The sequence below is a fragment of the Grampus griseus genome (assembly GCF_964374135.1).
Source record: "Grampus griseus genome assembly, chromosome: 2".
In the NCBI taxonomy this organism is placed as follows: domain Eukaryota; kingdom Metazoa; phylum Chordata; class Mammalia; order Artiodactyla; family Delphinidae; genus Grampus; species Grampus griseus.
The window spans coordinates 2,989,640-3,005,580 of NC_139018.1; the positions used below are offsets into that span (position 1 = coordinate 2,989,640).

General features: G+C 50.6%; 1 protein-coding gene across 1 annotated transcript in view; it reads right to left on the minus strand.

Moving 5' to 3' along the window:
- TECPR2 (tectonin beta-propeller repeat containing 2) overlaps positions 1 to 15,941 on the minus strand; it is a 94,056-nt gene that overhangs the window by 33,924 nt on the left and 44,191 nt on the right. The window contains exons 10-16 of the mRNA XM_082647154.1: positions 14,486 to 14,669; positions 12,227 to 12,400; positions 8,695 to 8,875; positions 7,360 to 7,501; positions 3,705 to 3,945; positions 2,941 to 3,030; positions 1,145 to 1,378 (exon numbers count right to left, since the gene is read on the minus strand). Of these exons, the coding sequence (XP_082503280.1) occupies positions 1,145 to 1,378; positions 2,941 to 3,030; positions 3,705 to 3,945; positions 7,360 to 7,501; positions 8,695 to 8,875; positions 12,227 to 12,400; positions 14,486 to 14,669 (1,246 nt within the window). The remainder of the gene's footprint in view (positions 1 to 1,144; positions 1,379 to 2,940; positions 3,031 to 3,704; positions 3,946 to 7,359; positions 7,502 to 8,694; positions 8,876 to 12,226; positions 12,401 to 14,485; positions 14,670 to 15,941) is intronic.

Consider the following 15,941-nt stretch of genomic DNA (forward strand, 5'->3'; position numbering starts at 1 on the left):
CTGGCAGGCAGAGCCATGGCCAGCTGCAGCCTCTCTGGTCCATCACCGTTGACGATGGCGGCTGGCAGGCACTCTCAGAAGCTGGACTGTGACCGGCCTTGGGGCTGGGATTAGGTTCAAAACACGGTGCGAGTGAGGCCAAAACCATGATCAAAATGACCCTGGAAAATTCCTAGCTTTGGAACAAAGCTTACTTCTTTAGTGGAGAACCAACCTGCTTCTTTAGCTAAGCTGGGTTGTATTTGGGGGCCTTGTGGGACAAAAGAATGACGATACCTCTGCACGTCATGGGATGGTGAGAGGCCGTCAGCTGGAGACGCAGCCGGGGGCTGCCAGGGCGGGAGGTGGACAAGGCGTCCTCCCTTCCCTTCTGCCTTCTTTGTCCTTTTTTTTTCAAACGAGTACATGTGGTTGAATTCTCAAATGTTAACTGCTTGTAAAATTCAATTCTACCACCTAACAAACAAAACACTGGTTATCAGTTCACCAGAACGGGAAACTGCTGGGCATGGAAGTATTCCTAAGGCTCGCATGGACTCCAGAGCTGCCTGGCGCAGCCTGCACCTTCTGACAGCCACACCTGCCCATCTGCCCAGAGGATAACCTAAGGGCGTGGGCTCATTCCATCATCGTATTCCTTGGAACAGGAATGAATTATTTATAAATGGCCTCATGCTGCTTGGCTGCCCTGCAGCCCTGTAGGGGAGACTCAGGGAAGGGCGGCAGCGGGAGGCGGCACACACCCCTCCAGCAGAGGGAGAACTGGGCCCTCTCCAGGCTGCGGGCCGCGGACCCTGCGTCGGAAAGGGCACAAAGCAACTGCCACATTCAGACAGACCAGCAGAGGCAGCTGCATCCACAGTATCATCTCGAGCGTGTCTTACAGCAGCCTTCTCTGAGTTCACGCTCCTCCTGGGTTCTGAAAACCCTGTGATGTGTAAAGCGTGGGAAAGAAAAGCTCCTCACAAGATTCTTAAGAGGCCCATTACCCTGCAAGAGCGGCTAGTTGACCTCCTGAAATCCAGCAACCGACCAAGCAGCCTACCAGAATTCACGAGGGTTGGACACAGGGCCCCGGGAAGCAGGTGAGACACCCCTCCTGATGAGGCCGGAAGGCAGGGCCCGGCGGCGGGGGTGGGCATACCTAGCTGCGAGAGGTCCAGCCTCGTCCAGTGCATGCCCGTGGGGCAGCTCGCGGACAGCGTCCGGATGAACACCTGGCCGAGGCTGTCCAGGGCCCACAGGGCGTCTTGGCAGGCGGCGTAGGCCCTCATCTCGGCGTCGGGGGGCAGCTGCACGGTGGACGGGCGTGACTGGGCGTGCTGGGCGCTGACGCGGCACAGGTCCTTGCTGCTCTGGCAGAGCCACAGGGAGCTTCCTGCGGAGAGGGCATGGCGTCACCGGCGAGCCTCTCGGGGCAGCCTTTGCCTTCAGAGGCTGGCTGCCCAGCTCCCACCCTCACTCCCCACCTCGGGGAAGGAGCAGCCAGGACTCAGGGGGACACACCGGGACCAGCCAGTTCGTAGGAAACAAGTCCGACACATTTAAAGAAATGAAAGGAAGCTGGGCTAACGAGACCTTAGGAGGCCCACAACGTTGCCTCAGAGGCCCGGACCTTGGACGTTGTATAATGGACTGGGAAGCGTTCACCTTGGTGTGTTAACTAGTGTCCTAGAGGGAGCAAGGTCAGCAATGCCTCAGAAGGACAGCACCGAGGACCCTCCCCTGTCCTGGGGGCAGGATGAGGGGAGGTCTGGCGGGGTGGAGGCTGCTGGAAAAGGCCCGGAAAGCTGGAAAGCCTTTTCCTCCCATCCTCACCTCAAAATTGCATGCTTTCATTCTCTCCCCCGTTTTTAGAGTCCTTCAGGTTTAATTCACTTTAAAATGCAAACCACACTTGGGGAAATTAAAACCTCAGTCAGAATATATTATCTAAAGTATATCGAAAACTTGGGACCAGTTATGGTCTGGAATTCAAAATTACCCTGGACCTTGAAAACATAAGGTAATGGGTATGCCATACGTTTACGAAACAGCCTGGGAGCCAGGCAATACCCGCCCCCCACCTGCCCCCGCAAGAAGTGCAGCAACGTTCCTGCAACAAAACACGTCACAGTCGCAGTCAGCAGGACAGATGGAGGCAATAAGGAGCCTCCCATCAGCTCAGGTCAGGTTTTGCTGCCGAATGATTTGTGCCAAGCTTGGGAAAGAACCTATGGTTTGCAGAGCTTACTTATTGCACAACTGTGGTCAGAACGATCTGGGGAGGAAGCATTTTATTGTACTGACCAAGTTCTGCACATCCTAGTGGGACTACGAGCTCGAACTCACCAACTGCAGAGACCCCCGACATCTTCTCATCTGACTCTCAGCGTGATCCTGGGAGGCGGCTTCGGCCTCCGCTGGGGCCGCCTGACTGCCCCAGCTCTCATCTCCTGGGGTAGCTGCACTGCCTCTCCTGGCTCCAAACCCCGAGCTGTGGTCAGGGCTTTGGGAGGTCTGCCCTACCAGGGGCATGACAGTGGGACTTAGGCCAGCCAGAGGCTGTAAACCAGCCTGTGAGGAGGTGACAGAATTCACAGGGGAAATGGCCAGGCACCCAGAGAAGCCTGGTGCCTACTGGCCCTGTGCTATGGCCCTGAGACATGTCACTGAAGTCAGCAGCTGCTGGCCTCAGAGGTCACACTGTACACTCCCCTCCTTCGGAAGGACAGCTCGCCTCCAGACCCACTCAGATCACCACACCAGACCCTTCTCTCCTGGGCAGGCCTATCCAGCTTCGGGGGCCCTCAGCTCAGCCAACGAGGGCTGCTGGCCTGTGACACCACCGCATCCAGTCCCTGAGGGCCCCACGGCCATGCTCCCGCCCCAACTAGGCCACGTCAGACCACAGTTTTAACTGTTCAGCTGCCAACCTGTGCACTGCACTCCCCAACCAACCTTCCTTTGTGGGAGCAGTGGAAGCCAACACAAAGGCCCACTTTGTGGCAGAAGCTGTCCCCCGGGGAACAACATTATTCCAGTAAGTGCCTAGAAAGAATAATGGGAAGAGTACGTTAAAGAAAGAAGAAAGAAAAACCATACATACTTCAGAACTTTAGTTCTAGACCAACTGGTCTTCAAAACCCCTTACAGCTGGTTCTAGACTGTCCTCAAAGTAGGAGACCCAAGCCAGCACTGCAAGAGCCAGCCCGACAAGCAGAGCACCATCTAGCCCAGGGTCGGGGGAGGCCACACAGGGGGAGAAGAGCTGGAGAAAATTCACTAAGCAGGGTTCACTCACAGAAATGAAGCCCCAGTGGGTAAATGTGGATTTACACCTACGTTTACAGATCTGGCCAGAGCCTTGCATTTTCAACAGTGTGGTCATTTTTTCTACTAGGCTCTTTAGGAATGGGAGGATTTTTTCATTTAGCTGGAAATTATTAACATAAAAATGAGCTCCATGTGCTCTTCTTGTAGCCTAATCGGTTCCTAATGGAAACTGATCGCACACCATCCAGACACTGGTATCCAAGTCGTAGGAATGACAGACCAAAAGGAGGGAACTGATAGAAAGCAGAGGGAATGCCTCCATTCCAGACACTTCATACCACTGGCACTAAATTATCTTTTCCACTTGAGCTCATAAGGCTTTTCCTTAAATGCTGCCTCTAAGAGGAGCTGCCTATCAAGCAGGCGTGGAAATGAAGTGATTCACCCACCGATGAGGCTTCCTCTAGAGACGTGGATTTCATTCTTGCCCGAGGAGATCCAGACGCCGCTGCTGTTGACCCCTAGGAGGCTCGGCTGGCACTGGAGCTGCTGAGACCACAACGCCATGCGCAGTTTATCCGCCACCTTCTCCACAGGCACCTGGGCTGCTGTGGCCACCGAGTGTGTGGCGTGGATTATGGTCTGGAACAAGCTGCACTGGTCAAACACCACATAGTCTGTGATGCTCGCCTGCAGGGGAGACGGGCAGACACCCTGTCTCAGCGCAGCTACAAGCGCCTTCTGTATGCTCCCTGCCTGAGAGGTAAGGGCCCGACCCCACCCGTTAAACACCCAGATACCCACGTGCACATTTGTGTGAGGACTGGAGAGGAGTGTGGCAGGACACCCCCCGCTGCTGACTGTGATTACTTCCGAGGGGTGGACTCAGAGGGATGTAAGAAAATGTTCACCTTTTATTTTATACACTTTTCTATTACATGGACCTGTTACAAAGAGCATGTATTATTTTTATGATTATCACCCCCTCGCACCCTATAAGTCTTTTATTCTAATCAGTGAGAAACGATTATTTTGTTTTTAAAATTTAGGAATTTCTAATGGACAAGTGTACAATACTTAGGATCATAATACGGGTTTAAAAAGAAGCAATTCATGCCCTAACTGGGCCTGTTACTAATCAGGCCAGAAGGACAGCACAGACAGGAGCTGTCCTGGACGTGCAGAGTGCACCTGGGCTCAGACTCGAGACACGCTTCTCTCACGTTCCTGCAAGAGGTCTTTCTCCAGGGTGCCGCCCTCTAAGGAAGCCTCTCCCTTGCCGCCAGCTCCGGCTGTTAGAAAGCTCTGACTCTGCGGGACTTTCCACGCACTTCTGCCCTGCCGGGTTGGGTTACAGAGAACGTCACCGCCCTCCGCCTAGGACAGCCCCGTGCAGGCCACACTCCCAGGTCACGCACAGCGAAGTGCTGAGTGAAAGTGACACCACCTAGGATAGGGAACTTAACATATAATAAACAAAACACACAGAAAGGAAACTATCATAAAACCCAGCACTGTAGTGCATGTGCGATGCGGCCCTTCTTTTCTGTGAAAGGGCTCGCACTGACTGTGAGCTTCTGCCTGCACTGAGGCTTAAGCAAACGGTGTCAGCACGTCAACCCCGCGGCCCTGCTGCGGAGCCCGCGGCCCTGCTTCTCTTGAAGAGCAGAGCACGTGCCAGCCTGGCTAGGCGGACTCCATCAGAGCCCACAGGACGCTGGGCAGGTACCTGGGGACCAGTGCCACGCTGCCGTGTGATGGCCCAGGAGCTCTGCCCTTCCTCGGGGTGTATGATGCCAGGCCACACAGAAAGTCTGTGACAGGCTCAGTCCCAGCACCCAGCACTGGCAGATAAGCAGGATGCAAATTAACAAAAAGAAAAGAAAGGTTTAACAGCCAAACATAATGCTGGCTCTAGCACTACAGAGAAATCAATCTTATAGTAAATAAAATAACTCTGTTTCCAAACACCTCAGAGATGATTCTGTCAAATTTCTCTGAAGACAATGTTCTAAATATTATGATAAAATGATAACTAGTTTTCTTTAGGTTACTTAAAGACAATTTAGTACATACGCTACACTTGAGTGTGTGTGTGTGTGTGTGTGTGTATAAAACCATATAATACGGTTACAAATACAGGGAGGATACTTTTGAATCAATTGTATAACTTTTCAAATAGTACCTGGCATATTAAATTAGAGACTGTGTATATACACACATACTCATCAACGAGCAAACACAACTTACTTTTCCACATCCTAATGTGAAAGACCTGAGAGCGGCCACTGGAAGACCTGCCCTCGATGAGGCAAGTCTAAGGCGACAATAACACCTGAACCAATCAACGGAGACAGAACACTCGAGAGCTGCTGTGTACCCCACAGCCGCCGATGCCAGCACAGCCTTACCTGCCACGCTGGGGAACCACGGGCGCTACGTTTACACTGAATGGTACCAAAAGAGCAAAAGTTAGCTTGATTATACCTTACTACTTCTTTCTTTTTTTTTTTTAATTTCTTTTTGTTTATTTTATTTATTTATTTTCGGCTGCACTGGGTCTTCGTTGCTGCGCGCGGGCTTTCTCTAGTTGCGGCGAGCAGGGCTGTTCTTTTTTTTTTGACAAAGAAAGTAGGGTTTATTGGTGGGCATGGGTAGGGAGGGGGCAGCGCCAAGCCTCTCACGAGTGCAGGGCCCGCCATTTGTCCAGGGGGCCACGATTAGGGATGTACTTGACCCCACAGCCATATGGGATGAGCCACTTTTCTGCCACCATGTTTTCAAATTAATCTGCATTAAACTTAGTAAATCCCCACTTCTTGGAGATGTGGATCTTCTGGCGGCCAGGGAACTTGAACTTGGCCCTGTGGAGGGCCTCAATCACATGCTCCTTTTTCTGCAGCTTGGTGCGGATGGACATTATGACCTGGCCAATGTGGACCCTGGCCACTGTGCCCTGGGGCTTTCCAAAGGCACCATGCATACCTGTCTGGAGCCTGGATTGGGGACAGCACGCCAGTCATGAATGTCCACTGGAAAGGGCTGTCTCCAGGGTCCCTTAGGGCAGCCCACACAGGCAACAGGCCGCACACACTACCAAGGAGGCTGCTGTTTGCAGCCACTGCGCACCGGGCCCCCATGGGGAAAAGACCACAGGCGGCTTAACTGGCTGCAAAGGGCTACTCTTGGTTGCGGTGTGCGGGCTTCTCACTGCAGTGGCTTCTCTTGTTGTGGAACACGGGCTCTAGGCATGCGGGCTTCAGCAGTTGTGGGTCGCAGGCTCTAGAGCGCAGGCTCAGTAGTTGTGGCGCATGGGCTTAGCTGTTCGGCGGCATGTGGGATCTTCCCGGACCAGGGCTCGAACCCATGTCCCCTGTATTGGCAGGTGGATTCTTAACCACTGTGCCACCAGGGAAGCCCCTACCTTACTATTTCTCAAAGTGTTTACTTTTCTGGGGGCATGTAGGAAAATTCCCCTTTCTTCGTTGAAATACCATTTACTTACGAGGGCTTTTGTACAAGCAGAGATAGTGAATTTTAATTGTGGGTTGGGTTTTTCACATCTATTGTCTAATCTCTCTTCTTCTTAGTACATTCCTCCAGAATTAATCATTATTATTATCTAGGTCTTCAAATGGCTATCAATGGATTTATTTGGCATATAATGACAAATTTCTAAATAACACCAACATTAAAAAATAAATAAACAAAGCCTACATATTTAAGCAAAAAGAGCTTCACAAGTTATGTCCTGTGATGAAATTCCTGATAATTCTTTTTTTTACATTGCAGTATAGTTGATTTACAATGCTGTACAGCAAAGTGATTCAGGTATACATATGTATACATTCTTTCTCTTTTGATACTCTTTTCCATTATGGTTCATCATAGGGTACTGAATACAGCAGAGCCTTGTTGTGCCCTGATATTTCTAGCGTGCTCAAATACTGCAAAGTCTAACTCATCCAACAGTAAAAGCGAACACCGTTCATTTACTCCAAGCCCCCAATCTCTTTAGGGAAAAGAGAGGGGCTGTAAGAGGGAGAACAGAGCCCCCGACTCAGGGAGGCACCCAGGCACGTGGCCCGAGAGCTCAACACCTACTTGCCACCAGTGGTCGTCATCCCCTTGGGGCTTCTTGGAAACGACGCCAGTTCTGAACCACAGGTGTCCTCGGACGTCCAAGGCCCACAGGGTCTGTTGGTCCCCAAGAGTGATACAGACAGGTTCCAAAGCCTGCCTTTCACTGGAAACGAGGAAGAGAGCGTGGAGTCAGCACCCGCATTCATGGCCCCCAGCGCGCCTAGGATGCCGGCATCAAGCGTCCTGGGGGGCTCGGTGTGGGACAAGAGACAAGTTCCGAGAAAGGAAGCTTGAGTTTCAAGTTAAACGACTGTGCGATATATACTGTTCCGAAGCGAGGGGGCGTCTGAAGAATTCCTGAAGGCCCAGGACGGTAGGGGGAGCTCTTAAGGGAAACTAACCCAGGGAAGAAGAGAGCAGGCTCATGAGGGATTTCAGGCCCCAAGTGGCCCATCTCCCCACCCCTGCCTTCACCAATTAAGCGAACAGAAGCTCCGCAGCGTGCCAGGCTGTGTTGGGCAGCTGCAGCCTGGCAGACGCTGCCCACTCTGCGGGCAACGCCCTCCTCCCACCCAGCCGGTGGCGTCCCCACCAGCTTCGAGGCTGAGCTGCGGGTCCACTCTGCACGGTGCCTACCTGACCTCTGCAGGGGGAGCCGAGGCGTCCTCGGTGCTGCTCGTCCCTCTCCAGCTCGGGACCATCTACACTAACTGGCGTTGGTTGCCCCAGATGGGGAGCTCTTCGAGGGCTGGGCAGGGTCACGTTCACTCAGTGCTCACAACAGGTGCTCACTCAAATTTACTGGGTTGCTCAATTCAAACCGAGAATATCCTAATCTAATTTTTCTAAAGACTACTGATAATTTCACACCAGCAAAATGATCTGACAGTAACTCTTTAATTAAAATTTTGACGGGTAGAAAGTAACCAAATAAATTGCAATTCAGAGATTAACTTCAACTGACTAGGAGGATAATAAAGAAAAATATTTGGCCTTAAGTCATCTGAGACTCTAAACAGAAACTATCTGACAATGGGCAGTTCTCTAGAAAGACCATCACGAGAGACTCGTGACCGTGTGGGGCTTGAGATTACACGAGGGCAGTAACATTTTTAAAACTGAGCTCTGACCCAATGCCCAGTCTGCCAGTCAGAAGGAGGCACAGAGTGTCTTCAAGGTCAGGCTGCTGAAACTGGCTCTGGCAATCCCAGAGAACACCACGACCGTGGAAACCTTCAGGGAACCAGCTCTGCCCAGGAGAGGCTCACATGGGTCCCTTAAGAAGAGTCAAGTTGACAAAGAACAGACAGTGGGACAGACAGGACGCTGAAAATGTGTCTGCTCCTCCCCCGATACCTGACGATGTCACATTTCCAGCGCTCCCCTTCGGGACAGAAGCTGCTCACACCCTCCCGGTACAGCAGTACCCTCTGCTCCGTCAGCGCCCACACCACGCTGTTTCGGGCTGCGACCTGGGACAGTGGGTATGGACAGTCAACCTTTACGGCTCTGGCACAGGGGCGATCCACGCTGAGACCTGCCGGGGAGAAGGACAGGAAGCCCCCAAAGACACACAGTCAGGACTTCACACCTCATTTTCATTCCGTTTGCTTATTTTTCTTTTTTGGTATTTTGCTATATCCTTTCATAATAAGTACTTTCTCTTTTCAAGGTCTAGTCAACATAAAATAGTTAGATTGTGCTTAAATATAATATCCATCTGAACTGTTTTCAGATGCTCTTTGAAAACTGGAGGAATAACAATTCCGAATCCTCTGGTGTCCCAAAGTAGCTAAGAATGTTCCGAAAGAACGTGAAAGCCCAGTGCAGGAGCGCAGCCAGCTCCGGAGCCAGGAGGGCCCAGGCCCAGAGGAGCCAGCACCAAGGGACGTCTCCTGTGGCCACGCCCCTCGGAGCCTCAGCTGCCACTGGACCCACAGGGATCTGAGGGCTCCAGGCAACCTCTGCAGAGCACCTCCAACAGGGTGGTTCCCCTCCGCCTGCTTTGTACGTGGTACGCGGTGTTTCTACTACTAAAATGAAAACCCCGAAATTCCTAGATGGAAGGTGAGGGCCAGAGCTCAGGGTCCCCGACTCCCCATCCAGGGCTCTTCCCCCGCCTCTTTGCAATCTCTGTCTAATGAGCTTCAAGGCCACTCGTAAGGGAGCTGGCACAACAGCTGTTACCTAAAGCCCCATATTATTCCGCAGCCTCAGCCTGCGGTCAGGGCTCGGAACTCAGCATGCTCCCTGCCCGATCACAACAGCACCCTACGGTATCACAGCCCTTGGGCTGCATTTCCTCAAACTCAGCTAGGTAGGAATCACCTCCTGGACTTCTTACACTGCAAACCTTCAGGACAACCCTGGAGACTCTAAGCCAGTAGCTCTGGGTGGTTTGAGCTTGTCTGCAACCACTGCCCAGGTGACTCCTAAGGCCCTCCTCACCCCCAGGCCAGAAGCACCCTGTTTCCCCAGCAGGAACGAAACTCAGATGCCACTGGAAGTTGGACATGCGTATGCTTTTCCAGCTATTTTTCACTTTCAAGGGAGACATAGGAACCAGGCTGGAGAGACCAGGGCCGGCATGTGGCCCAGAGCTGGCCAGGCTGCCCTCTGGGCTCAAGCAGGAGCTGCTAGGATGCCGGCTCTCCCACATCTGAGAGCGAGCCAGATGTTCAAGGGCTTTCAATCTCAGAGAATCGAATATTTGCAAACGAAGCAACCGACAAAGGATTAATCTCCAAAATCTACAAGCAGCTCATGCAGCTCAATACCAAAAAAACAAACAACCCAATCCAAAAATGGGCAGAAGACCTAAACAGACATTTCTCCAAAGAAGATATACAGACTGCCAACAAACACATGAAAGGATGCTCAACATCACTAATCATTAGAGAAATGCAAATCAAAGCTACAATGAGGTATCACCTCACACCAGTCAGAATGGCCATCATCAAAAATTCTACAAACAGTAAATGCTGGAGAGGGTGTGGAGAAAAGGGAACCCTCCTGCACTATTGGTGGGAATGTAAATTGATACAGCCACTATGGAGAACAGTATGGAGGTTCCTTAAAAAACTACAAACAGAACTACCATATGACCCAGCAATCCCACTACTGGGCATATACCCTGAGAAAACCATAACTCAAAAACAGTCATGTACCAAAATGTTCATTGCAGCTCTGTTTACAATAGCCAGGAGATGGAAACAACCTGAGTGTCCATCAACAGATGAATGGATAAAGAAGATGTGGCACATGTATACAGTGGAATATCACTCAGCCATAAAAGGAAATGAAATTGATTTATTTGTAGTGAGGTGGATGGACCTAGAGTCTGTCATACAGAGTGAAGTAAGTCAGAAGGAGAAAGACAAATACCGTATGCTAACACATATACATGGAATCTAAAAAAAACCCCAAAAGGTTCTGAAGAACCTAGGGGCAAGACAAGAATAAAGACGCAGACACAGAGAATGGACCTGAGGATGTGAGGAGGGGGAAGCATAAGCTGGGACAAAGTGAGAGTGGCATGGACATATATACACAACCAAATGTAATACAGATAGCTAGTGGGAAGCAGCCGCATGGCACAGGGAGATCAGCTCAGTGCTTGGTGACCACCTATAGGGGTGGGATAGGGAAGGTGGGAGGGAGACACAAGAGGGAGGAGATATGGGGACGTGTGTATATGTATAGCTGAGTCACTTTGTTATAAAGCAGAAATTAACACACCATTGTAAAGCAATTATACTCTAATAAAAGATGTTAAAAAAAAAATCTCAGAATCGTCCCTGGCTGACAGTTCATAACAGAGATTAAAACCTTCTCTTGGGGGGCTTCCCTGGTGGTGCAGTGGTTAAGAATCCACCTGCCAACACAGGGGACACGGGTTCGAGCCCTGGTTCGGGAAGATCCCACATGCCACGGGGCAACTAAGCCCGTGCACCGCAACTACTGAGCCTGCGCTCTAGAGCCCATGAGCCACAACTGACTGAAGCCTGCACGCCTAGAGCCTGTACTCTGCAACAATGAGAAGCCCTCACATCCCAACCAAGAGTAGACCCCACTCGCCACAACTAGAGAAAACCTGCGTACAGCAATGAAGACCCAATGCAGCCAATAAATAAATAAATAAAATAAATCTATTTTAAAAAAAACAAACCTTTTCTTGGAATCAGCAATATTAAATGGTTAAAAGATTGATATTTACATAAATCTATTATGGCCTCTTGACATCCGAAAAAGAGCTCCTGCCCCGTAATCGTTTCCAGGTACTGGTGAATCACACTGCTTTTGGAAACCCATATCTCATTTTGCTGACAGTACGTAAACACTGACTCTCATTACAGTTTATTTTTAAAAAACAAGTCCCACTGTGTCTCTTCCAGCTGCTAAAGGTCCCCCCTCTCAGGGCAGTTTCCTAGGATGAGATAAACTCCTATTCAGAGCAAATTATCTCTCATTGTTTTTTCCTGACCCACGTGTAAATAAGCGTATAGAAGCAGGGCTTTGACCTGGCTGAAAAAATCCAGCCATAAGTTAAAGGGAAAAATGATTCTAATGCCATTTCTCTGTTCTTCTTTCCTCTTCAGATCTGATACTGCAGGATAAGGGATACGCAATGGTGAGCTGTAAGGAGAATAAGATTCTGTTTCTGTGCCTCGCCAAATAATTCTATTAATTCCTGCCCTAAATTTGTCCTGGGTTGAATGTGAGTCAGTAGCAGAAAACTGCTAATAGATTCCAACAGCAAATACTCTCTTTCCAGAAGTGTTTTCATTTAAATTGACTTCTAGCTTCTTGGTCACTGTCTCTAAGCACGTCGCTACCAAAGCGCAATCACACCAGATCCCACGGGTGCTGGGGCGCCGGCTGCAGCTACCTGTCTGTAGGTACAGGTCCCCATTTGTCCTGATGATCCAGGCCGTGTCATCGCTCAGGGCCACAAACACCGCCTGGGGCAGAGCTTCGTACCAGTGACGCTTCCCCTTGATGGTCACTTTTCCACAAGCAAAGGCTCGGTTAGATTTCTGTTCAATCTTCCAGAGAAGGGCTCCTGTGGAAATAAAAATTATATTCACTGTCCAATAAATACTGAGAACTTTCACCCCCAAAAGTCCATTCTGGGTGCTGTGGGGAAGAGAGATTTCTACAACACGCCCCCCCCCTTTGCTTCTACCCCGAATGGGGAAAGAGCCTGCGGCGCCGAGGTCTGAACCCCTGCCACCACCCCCCACCGTGTGGCTTGGGGCTCATGTCTCCAAGCCTCATTTCCTCATCTGTGAAATGGGATCATCTGCCCCGTACAGGCTGCTAGGAAGGCTGCAGGTGAGGCTGTATCAAGGACACAGCACACAGAGCGGGCGCATCAGAGGCACTCATCACACGGCAGAGAGGCACCACCAGCACTGCTAGGTGTGCCAGGTGAGGGCCCTAAACGACCTTCGGGAAGCACAGTTAGTGTCCTGAGAAAGTCTGAAAGTCCTACAGGGATTCAAAGGGAGTGGGTCAATTCTGGACCAGCCAAATGGATAAGGTGCAGATGGAAAGGAAGCACTTGAGCTGGGCTGTCCCTTTTTTCACTTAGAAAGGGACAAAGAAGAAGGGGAGGGAAGGAGAAGGGCAGACAGGAAGGTGGTCTATGCAGATGCAGGTGGCGTCTAAGAAACCATCAGAGTCACCAAGAGCACAGACGGCTGGACTAGAGGGTCTGGCACGAGGTGCCAAGGGAGGTGTGGGAAGCGAGGCGGCGGCCAAGCCCGCGGCCCCCGGGGTGCCCACGCTGGATGGGGCCCTCAGCCACAGCACCAACCCGGGTGGAGACAGAGCTCCTGCTAGAGTAGCGCGAGACTGAATCGTTTGGAAACACACAGTAATTCACATAATCAGGAAAAAACCGAAGTTTATAAATGGCTGGGGAGATGGACCCAAAGGTAAATGAGAGGAAAAGAATTAAAACCCATAATTATATAAAGCCAGCTAATGGGACAGGCTATTATCTTAGTCTCTAAGGAAAAATATTTTTCAAAGAGATAAAGAGATAGAACAAAACAACCCTGAACAAACTGGTATTTTACGTAGTGACAAAGACCAGGAGAGTTAGAGGAAATCCATCTCAAAGCACAGAGGGCGAGAGGAGGTCACAGGCTCAGTGTTGTCTGCCTTGCATTCCAATGTCCTAACAGTAAACCAGCTACGATACACATACACACTTCTGTTCCACTCGCCATCCCACAAATAGGTAAAGTGGCCAACATTGTGACAAACAAGCAAATTATTCTGTATAGATGAGGGGGTAGAACCTCATCCAGGAAGCGTCTGCTCCAGCTCACTGAAAATGGCCTGATCATGGCATGAAGGAAGGAAGGCATTTTCTTTTCACAGTCAGGGAGTAGATTATTCACCCAAAGCATATATATAGCTCATTACAGAGTAATTTCTAAGAAAGAAACCAAACGATCCAAACTTATCCAACACAACCACGGGCCCATCTTCATTAGTTCAGCTGTTTTAAAGCAACACTAAGGGACTTCCCTGGTGGCGCAGTGGTTCAGAATCCGCCTGCCAGTGCAGGGGACACGGGTTCGAGCCCTGGCCTGGGAAGATCCCACATGCCGCGGAGCAACTAAGCCTGTGCGCCACAACTACTAAGCCTGTGCTCTAGAGCGCACGAGCCACAACTACTGAGCCCACGTGCCACAACTACTGAGGCCCGCGCACCTAGAGCCTGTGCTCCCCAACAAGAGAAGCCATTGCAAGAAGCCCGTGCACTGCAACGAAGACCCAACGTAGCCAAAAATAAATAAATAAATAAGTTATAAAACAACAACACTAAGAAATAGAAACAGATTTATTTTTATAAGGCATTTTATGTTAATATTTCCAAAAAAAAACCCTCAAAAATGGAAGCTATTTGTCTAACTTACAAAACATGTTCATGTGTTACCACTGCAATTAATAAAAAACCAAAAACTGAACTGCAATTACACTATTTTCAGTTGATGTCAAATGCAGCAATCCGCGTTCTTTGGAGAAAACGCCTCAAACCTGCAGGGGAAAAGGCAAGTCTGCTAAATGGACTGGTCCCTGTGTGCTCGGGCCTCTACACCTGGGGCAAGAAGCAGGGAGCTGGGAGGCGAACCTGAGGGCGAGACTGCCACCTGCTGGACGGCATCTTCAAACTTCTGCCAGCGCAGCCCAGCGCCCGGCAACGCGCTGCAGAACAGGCCGCCTTTGTAGTCCAGGCACCAAATGTACTTCTCGGAGACCGCCAAGCTGAGAATGCCGTAGCCCGGCCCGGAGTAACCCATCCAGCTTTCTGCAAACTAACAAGGACAGAGCCTGCTGAGTTCTGCGGCAGAGGACACAGCTGCATGTGTCGTACTGTCGTCAATAAGAAAAGTGTGCAATCACTTAAGTCGGCCCTCTATCTCTCGACCAGCTCTAACAGAAACATTGTGAAGTGGGAGCGGCTGTCCCCTACGAAGACCCCATAACGTTCCTGGAAAACAGTCTCACAGATACTGCAACCTCTTCCCTCACCTAGCGCTTACATTCAAAGGATCTGGTTTTATTCTACAGGGACACCTCACTTCCCACTTGTATGCAAACTGATTTTTTGTACAGCTAATCATTAGAGATGTGTTAGGAGAAATGGCACTACCACTATCTTTGTTTTTTTCACCATATTGTTTTAAGCGCTGATCCAATCATCGGACACGTGGCACATTATGTGGTTGATGGAAATCTGGCCAAGACACTGCCTGACAATCTTGTAGGCTAAGCTTCAGGTGTTAGGGTTCCTTTAAAATCAAAGCTAAACAGAGTGTGTACTTTAACAGCTTTCCAGAACTGCAAAAGAAACCCATGTATTTGCACAATCACCCACACATGGACGTTCACTGCTTCACAGAGTTTGGCACCCAACCCCTCTCGATCTGGCCCTGACTCACCAGGACACACCTTACCCACCCCCCAACGCAACAAAATGTGGCTTTCCAGCTCTCTGGAGGGGGACAAGGCGGGGAGCAGTGAAGGCTGGGGGAGGTCCTCAAAGTACCAGGTGCTCTCTCACCTAGGACTTTTCTAAAGTTCTGGTCTAGAATGCCAACTGCCCACGCCCTCGGCTCAGCTGCTTGGCTCCTGCCATGGTTGGTGGGCGCCACGCCCCTCCTGCACTTTGCTCATCACCATCGCCTGAGTTCCACTCAACTGGGAGGATCTGCACACGTGTCCAGGACTCTTGAGATCCACGACTGCCTGTCACGGGCACTGCAGCGTCCCCAGCGCCCGACGCAGAGCCTGGCAGCCGAAGGCACTCACGAGAGGGTGAATGCGCGGACGACTGAGTGAAAGGGCATTCTGTCTTAAAACAAATAAGCAGGACGTTTCACTTTCGAGGTAGGACAGACAGCACAGCGGTTCGAGAGAGAGGGCCCTGGCCCCACTTGCCATGCGACCTGGTGAAAGCCATTTATCTGTCTGAGTTTCCACTTCCTCCTGTGAAACGGGAGCACCTAGTTTGTGGGTTTTGTTCTTCGAGCAGTATATGAGTTAAACTTGTAAAGTGCTTAGCACGGCACCTGGCACACGGTGAG